The 8,681-nt window shown below is 40.5% G+C and overlaps 1 protein-coding gene and 1 long non-coding RNA gene across 2 annotated transcripts; one reads left to right on the plus strand and one right to left on the minus strand.

The window, feature by feature from the left end:
- The first annotated feature begins 3,469 nt into the window (after positions 1-3,469).
- Positions 3,470-7,043, plus strand: LOC306939229 (vesicle-associated membrane protein 8). The gene is made up of 3 exons (XM_079523787.1): positions 3,470-3,606; positions 5,063-5,233; positions 5,859-7,043. The coding sequence occupies exons 1-3, from the start codon at positions 3,604-3,606 to the stop codon at positions 5,994-5,996; spliced, it is 312 nt and encodes a 103-aa protein (XP_079379913.1). The 5' UTR covers positions 3,470-3,603; the 3' UTR covers positions 5,997-7,043.
- On the minus strand, positions 6,805-8,497 carry LOC306939230. The gene is made up of 3 exons (XR_013791856.1): positions 8,410-8,497; positions 7,699-7,800; positions 6,805-6,891 (listed from the first exon to the last, which is right to left on the minus strand). It is a non-coding gene; the product is annotated as an uncharacterized lncRNA (long non-coding RNA).
- Between the last annotated feature and the right edge of the window lie 184 nt (positions 8,498-8,681).

Raw genomic sequence — 8,681 nt, forward strand, 5'->3', positions numbered from 1 at the left:
AATTATTCACTTATTAACAATGGGAGACAAACATGATCACACAATAAAGTATGTAATATACAATTTAAAGAATATAAGAAAGCTATTATTTTATGCATTTAATTGTTAGAGTGATTTTACTGGCAGCTCAGCCTCAGAGTAAAGAGAGACGGTTATCGGGGACTGCAGGTCAGTGTTTCCCTGAAGGCTCTCCATCTACAACTACAAGACTGCTGCTGTCTCTTCAAAGCCCAGAAGAACTAAAGCCTGGAAGCCAACAACAATGGTGAAACATATGCCTCGAATTCAGAGGCTCTGCTCAAATTGACCTCCCCTGACCAGTGACCACACAGTGTCACTGTTTACTCTTTGAGTGACAGAGCACTAACCTAGAAAATATTAGCTAGTGTATTCCCTAATATTAACTAATTTAGCTGGGGTGGGACCCCCTGATGAATTAGAAAGGTAGACCACACATCTCTGCCACGACTGGAGGCATGGCCCACTGTAGGCCTACCTCTCTGTCTGTCTGTCTGTCTGTCTGTCTGTCTGTCTGGGTCATTGTTGACAATGTTTTGAGGTTGTGCACATGCATGGGGTATAATAAATGTCATTATAATTACATCATTATGGACAGTGACCTACACCGAAAAGTAGTGTGGCATGTTGTCATCACTGGGACAAACACATTACAATGTTACAGCCTATAAGACCAATTCATATAGTCCAAACATACTACATGCACGCACGCACGCACGCACGCACGCACGCACAGATACACAGATACACAGATACACAGATGATAAGTGATAGGCAAGCAAGCAAGATTGCAGAGCATTTGGGTTAATTGGCAAAACACTCACATCCTGTGGCAGCCCTGGAGCTCAGGCCTCCCCCTTCAAGGCTTTGATCGAGTCCACCCACTGCTGCTCATCATTGGCTCTGATCATCTTGATTTGAACCTGTTCATCTTGGACCACCAGGAGGTCCTGACCTGCTGACATGCAAACTAGGCTAGGCTGGACTTTGCCAAGGGCCAGCCAGTGTCCTCTACCCCTCTACTCCCCAACTCCCAGAACAACATTATAGGAGTTCAGCTGCTCGGTGGTACCTGACCTGTCCACTACTGCGTGGTCTCTATAGACACGTTCAGAGACGGTTCCCCTGGTCGCAGCGAACGTATTTCCTGTAGGCGGACACGACATATCTGCTGTGTAAACTTGCAGGTCTTCTATACATTGAATGGTAGAGTGACTGATGTTGTCTGCTCAAACGTTACTCTTTTACCTGTTTTTTTACTAACACTAACGCTAACTTTACAAAGATGCCCAGAACATGGGGATCGGATGAACCTGTGTAGTTTATGGCTGCTCCAACAGTAGAGGCAACATTCAACTTTGGAGAAAAACGGAATGTCAAAAAATACACCGCGGTTGCTATAGGAGTCTAAATCTGGCTTGGCCGAATGTCTACTTTACTATAGGCTACGCTACATCATACGAACATGCCAATGTTAGGGGGAAAGAAGATGGGCAGGGAGGATGATCTCTGTCACTGCACTCAACTCCTGTGGCCTGCCGCGAATGGGAGGAGTAGAGTGGAGGCACTACCTCCTCCTAGTGGGGGGCCCTATGGGGCCCTCACTGGGAGGTGAGCCGGGAGGGTATAAAGCAGTGGGGAGAGTTCATTGGCATAATGACTAAATTGGGAGACAAAAGGGGTAAAAATGATCGCCTACCCTAAAAAACGTCCATATAGTTTCCCCCAGCTGCAGAGCTGCTTCAACATATCGAAAGGCTTTAGCAGCTGGATGCACTTCCCTATCACAATGGAATCCACAAGGGTTTGACTTTGATTAATTGATTAATTGAAGTATTTATTAACAGTTTGCAGAATGGGTACATTTCACATGAAAGCACAACTCAATACAAAGACTGTTACTGTGGACGACCTGCTCATCGGGAGCAATTAGGGGTTCAAAGTCTTGCTCAAGGACACTCTGGGGGAGCCCGGGATCGAACTGGGAACATTCCAGTTCCCAACTGGAAACTATAGTAGGGGCGCCACTACTGTATATACAGTATAGTGTGACAAAAACACTTCAAAGGAGTGGGGACTATTCTACAATCCATCACAATGTGAGCTTGTGATTTGCCATTTAAAAAAAGACGTGGAACAAAATAAATCAGTGAAATAGGACTATCTTTGGAATATTTTGGAAGCATTTATTTTAACAACACGATCTTGTAATGGGGTCCTCAGCACAAAATGTTTTCACGTGGGGTTTGTGCATGGTTGTGGCCAAAATTCATAATTATATTAATTTGGGGTTTGTTTAGAGCACTAAATGTGCCATCATGTGGCAACCAAGTCTATGGACTTAATGGGTTTGTTTAGAGTATGGTTTTCTTACCCAATTCCTACCTCTTAGAGCTCTGGGTGGAATGTAGGCCTGAACAAGATCTTCAAGGAATTGGTCAAGCCCATTTCTAACAAACCAGTCATGCTTTCGGCGTGGCTCAGGAGGTAGAGCAGGTCGTCCAATGATCCCTGGGTCGGCGGTTCGAATCCCGGCTCCTCCTGTCCACATGTCGAAGTGTCCTTGGGCAAGACACTGAACCCTACATTGCCTCCAATGAGTCGGTCGGTGTAAGCTTGCCACCATTGGTGTGTGAATGTGGGAAGTGAGGACGCTGGCGTCGACTGTTCGCCGCTTCACCTCCCAATGTATGAATGAATGAACCATTGTAAAGCGCTTTGAGCACTTGGAAAAGCGCTATAAAAATGCAATTCATTATTTCCTCCACCATCAGTGTATGAATGTGTGTGTGAATGGGTGAATCTATGTAAATGGTGATAGGTGCAAGGCGCTATATACCATTTATATAGGCTATATACAGTATATAGGTGAAATTCGTCCTCTGCATTTTACCCAACCTGTGAACTTCTGTTTGCGTAAAAAGAACACGCCTTCCTGCTGGCAGTGGCCTACTGCTGACAGAATGCCAAATTGCACAGTTGAGGATGTAGAAACAAAGTGAAGAAACCAACTTCCTTTTATTGCCTTTGAGAGCTGCAGCTCCACTTACAAAGAGTCAAGAGAAAAAGTGGCCTTTGCTCAGCTGTATATCAGCTCAGTGCTGAGCTGTATCTGGCGCATGCCTAACGGTGCCTAGAATTAGGACCAATAGAAAAGTTTATTTTCAATCACCGGAATGATTCTTTATAAGAAACCTCGGGGGTTAAATTAGGTGGTGTATATTTTACTTCTCTTCCAAAGTTGAGTGTGGAGTCGATTATAACTAACGCGTGAAATTCTGGAGCTGTTGCCTGTTCATGATACTAACTCTAGTTCTTTGTAGTGACTATGACAGGCTTATGTTTGGCCAATCACATGCTTACATTGCGGCAGCAGACAGTTAATGTGTAACAAAAGGGAGGGTGGTTATGTAGACATTTGCTTACCAACTGTATGACTCATATATGGTCACCAGAAGCTGCTGCAGTTGTTTACTATGCTGGCAGAGGTGGATAACAGAACATTGTGAAGATATTTACTAGTGTGAAGGCAGAGTGCTTCTGTGTTTCTGTGTTTGGCAAAACTAAAGGCAGAGCTACTATACCATGGTGAGTGTTGTTTGTTCTCCTTTTTCTTTTCCAGGAACCTCTGTGAAAGCCATGTTACACGAAGTGAATTTGTTTATGCAAGTGACTAACTGTGACATACTGTACTGTGATCATATACTTTTTCCCTTTTATATACAAGTCGTGACTTTTTTATTATCATGGTGCTAGTTTGTGAAAGTAACCACTGACACTGACATGATCATCTGAATCAAAACCAGGAAACCAGTGTGACATGTGACTGCCATACAGTATAGTGTAAGTGTCAGTGAATTGATTAGCTGCTCAGTGCTCGTATACACTTTATACTTTATAGTCTAGATCAGGACTTTCTGGAGTAGGCAACCTAGGTAGGCACGGGTGCCAACATTGGCACAGCGGAAGGTGATCACTGGCACAAGTGTGTGAGAGAGGACCTTTCTTTTAATATGAAATATATATTTTGTATAGTCAATATTCGACATTCATTCAAATTCTGACTGGGGAGGGAGTCTGGGAGATAGGTGGGGTTATTGCTCTGAGTCTACTGATCATTACAAAGTCCTGATGTGAAAGATTATTTCATAAGAAAAAATAATAATAAAGGTTATGTATAGGGCTATGGACAATCAAAATGTGTTATTTTGATGTGGTGTCAGTGATTTTTAACGTTGATATGGTACACTGACTATCTCTAGAAAAATACATTCATGTAAAAATTGTTGCGGATCCCTGGTCTAGATTGTAAGAAAATATAACCCAGCTGCAACACCTGCATACATCAGTATCACATGCTGATGAGATCTCATTTATAAAATGCCAGTATAAGTTATTGAAACAATATTTGTCTGGACTTGTTTCAGTGCTGCTGAGGTTTGTCATAAACTTGCACAGATACTGTAACATGTAATATGTTGTAGTTCATTGGTTCCCAACCTTTTCTTTTTGAACTCGGGAGCACTAGCATACTGTATTTCAAACAATCCTCAAGGACCACCCTCCCAACCATTTATATAAGAAGACATTAATCTTTTCTGTTATATCTGTAACAAGTCATTTCAAGCTATCTTCCCATCATTGAAAAACAACACAAAAAAACATTTACTTATGAATCATACGTTTTTTTTCAAATCAAGACCCATTATTTATTGGGCATTTGAGCCACAGACCACCATTTGATGACATTTAGCCCAAACTCAGAATATTTAGTCGTTGTTGGATAAGATTAAGTCCACAGTCGCATGCTGTATTGATGTTCGTACCTTAGGAGAGACAACAGGCAAACATTGATCAAAATAACAATTCTTCTACATTCTCTATATTGTGTAGACTAAATTAAGTAATGCAGATGCTTAAAACCTCTAAGTATGCCGCCATGGACTACTAGTGGTCTGTGGACCACTGGACGAGAAAAATCAGTTCATTCCATGGTCAGCTATTTCTCACAAAAGGTTTTACTGACCATACCTTCCTGTCTTAGGCCGACCCAGGTTCTCAACCATCAGAATCTGGCTCATCCAACAGGATGAACCAGGTACAGGGCCAGGTCAACGAGGTTAAAGTTATACTGAAAGACAACATCAACAAAGTGCTGGAGAGAGGGGAGAGATTAGATGACTTGATTGACAAGACAGGCGAACTTCAGAATACTGTAAGTATTATGTCGTCACATACTGTATACAAAAGTCACCTCAATATTAGCATAAAGGTAATCATGACGCATTTTAACCCATTTTATATATATTATAATAATTGGTCCTCTACTAATGCCCATGATAAAATATTATTCTAGTCAGTCTCTGTCTCATAGGAGGGTTGTGGACACTTCAGAAATCGTTTGACAGTTATTCATTTATTTTAAACAAGGTTTAAAAAAATGTATTCCGGTTTTTATTAACGCAAGAACAATGACTTTGTTATAGCACGCTAACTTTCCAGGAACAGATAAGCCTGCGGTTCCTAATAGCTTGGATTCCCCATCGATGATGTCTGGTAGGCAGGTGTCTGAACTGTCCACCGCCCTCATGACACACAGAGTGAGCAGACAAAAATGGTGCCATCATGAACTTTAGTGAGGAGAGGACCATTTATATGCAGATAGGTTGAAAATGGGTTAAGTCAACCTTCAACTTGAGCTATAAGTTGAATAGTCAAAAAAAGCTGACAATTTTCTTTAAAATGTTAAATTTAAAAATAATGTTTAAAATTTTTTGCCCAAAACAGGGACGCCCGTCCGGGTCAAGGTGGTTAACATCAGCTCTATTTTCTTTCCTCAGGCCGACTCTTTCCAAAGAACATCTACACGAGTTGCGAGAAAGTACTGGTGGAAAAACATTAAGATGATGATTATAATTGGTGTAATCGTGCTGATCGCCGTCGTTCTCATCATCCTGGCAGCTACGGGTGTCATTTAAGTCATGCACACTCACAAATGGGGATTGCAGGCTTTAAAAATAAAAACGGGCGGGAGCCCAATGTGTAAATAACCATGTGATTAAGTGGTTCTCCTATATGAGACATTCCGATCATCCTCAGTCCACTTAAAACTATGCAAGAAAAGAGATGCAGTGAGCCTTGAGGGGAGGGGATGTTTTAAGTGATTGAAGATATTGTATACGATTTTGAGAACAATTCGAAATGCACCTGATGTGACTTGAAGTACAGTTTCACCCATTATCTTGGGTTATCTCAGAGCTGTATTAATCATATGTGACCCATAAAATCCCAAAGTATGTACAGTATAGGTCCCCAACACTCCACCAGTTGTTTAGTCATGGGCCTGAGAAGAAACATATATCTATCAAGGTATCAAAAATTATAAGAAATGTCCATGATTTTCTTTTTCTTTTCAAACTTTTATTCTTTTTTTTTCTCCTTTCTCTTTTTTTCATTTTAACTCAATGTATATACTGTATTTTTGGACTGCCATACTGTAATAACATAACGTTTTTAGTGATATATAATAAAATAAAATGTAAAGAAAAGTAAAACAACAAGCCTAGATTATATGTTTGCTAACACAATTCAATTCCATTTTGACATGGCTATAAACAAAGAACGGTCGTCACACTGTGCACAAAAAAACGAAAACGGCAGCTTATCTGAAATAACTTATCAGTATTGTAATGAAACAAAACATCCAAATGTGAAAGCTTTGCGGGTTACAACAAATATAATGCCGAAGACAAAGTAAATGTAGATCGATATTCTTCGGTCACACAGTCATGTCAATCGTGTGCCTGGATGCTGTCACCTCTTCCGCCAGCGCTCCAACAGAGAACGGCATTCAATCTTCCCTTACGTTGAAGCCTAGAAAACAAATGGGACAGATAATCAGACATAAATCAACAAACACTTAAATCACATACAAGTAAATCATAGGACTCCCCGTGCATAGTATGTCCAATAAAAAAAACGCGGCGAACAATTATTTTAACATTAAAATTAAATAAAAAACAGAAGTAAGTCCATAAGCTAGAAATCCTGAAGTGCAATAAATCGAAGAAGTCAAAGCCATATTACTTTATGAATACAAGGAGACTTCAATTGGTTAAAAAATACACATTAAAGAAAACATTACATACAAATTTCTGGAGATGTAGTGATACTTTGATTCTTCATGTTTTACAAAGGTTAAGAAGAGAATTCGTTAGAAGAAAATTAACAACGTTTAATAAGAGGAGTCTTTCCGTCGCTGTCACTAACAGAAAACAAAGCAATACATTTAATTACATTTAATAAATCAATGCACTTCTTCAACACAGTAGCGTCCAAGTACAAACCAGGTTTTAGCTCATGGACTTCTGGCTAATACTGCTACAAGGGCTAAATAAAGAAAGCAAGCATTTCAGATAAGATTAGAAATACATATTACTGGGAAGTCCAGAGAAAGCTGTACATATCCTTTGAAAAACAAATGTTATTTTTACATATTTAACCATTACTTGTTGGGGAGTAAGGGCCTGTAAAAAATGACAATTACATAGTGTGTATTTTAAATTTTACATTACATACAGCAGAAAACAATGAATTAAAAGAAAGATGACAAAAAGCTGGACGTGTCCCAATTTGTTTAGTTTTTAGATAAAGCTGATACGGGATGTTGTAAGACCATACCAAATGGCAGCATTCGAGAGCGTATGCCTCTCGTACCCGGTCCGCATTGAGCGGGCCCTGAGAGTATCTGGGAGTCAGCTCATGGCCTGCAAGGAATCTCCGCTGGCAGGTACAAACAAGGTATGTCAGAGTTAGGAGACAACAAACTAACGTTTCTTTTTCCTTGCACATCCTTAATAACCACGTAAACCCCTACACCGGATATTTTGTTGATCGTGATCCCCTAGGGGTCTACATTAACTGCCCCCCCCCCCCCCCCCCCACCCCCCCCCCCGTCTCTCTACACCAAATCTCTTTGCCGAAAATAACCAACCTGCAAGCTAACAACGTGCTGCTTTGCGACACCTTGTGATCTTGCAGGATCGGGCTATTTCAGGCTGTCATCATTATTATGACATGACCAGAATAGGGATGTTAGGGTTCAAGTGGTTAGGTTTGGCATCTATTTACTGCAGTTAAGGAGTGCTTTACCTGTTAACTTTACAGTTAAAACAATGGTGCAAAAGAGGCAGCAGAAGGCCGGCTGTTAAAAAATAATCACCACAAAGACTGTAGTAGCCTCTATGTTACCACTACTGTAAAGCACTTGAAGGGTACTGAGAAAAAAAAGAATTACAAGAAAGAAATTACACATATTGTTACCATACAGAAAGTTAACTACTTATATTACGTTTGTATGAAGAGATTATGTTTTTTTGTAGATAAACATACCTGTAGATTTCATCACGTTAATAGGGCTTGTAACTGTTTTGGTGACCACCACGCCTTGCCGGATACTTGCCATATCCACCTGGCTGACCTACAAATGTCACCAACCGTTAACATTTAAATTCATGTTTGTGTTCATACTGATGCAGTAGTTATAACAACTCTTATACTTGCTCGCGTCAATGTCGTGCACCTAATGTAGCAGATCTACAAACTCACAAAGTGTTGTGAGCTTGTAGATATGCTATTATAGATGCATGGCACTGGCACACGAC

Source organism: Electrona antarctica (genome assembly GCF_951216825.1).
Source record: "Electrona antarctica genome assembly, chromosome: 16".
Lineage (NCBI taxonomy): Eukaryota > Metazoa > Chordata > Actinopteri > Myctophiformes > Myctophidae > Electrona > Electrona antarctica.

Bases quoted from the DNA above. Each gene is read 5' to 3' on its own strand.
- LOC306939229 (XM_079523787.1), top strand. The intron at 5,234-5,858 runs GTAAGTATTATG...TTCTTTCCTCAG, and splicing joins CAGGCGAACTTCAGAATACT to GCCGACTCTTTCCAAAGAAC.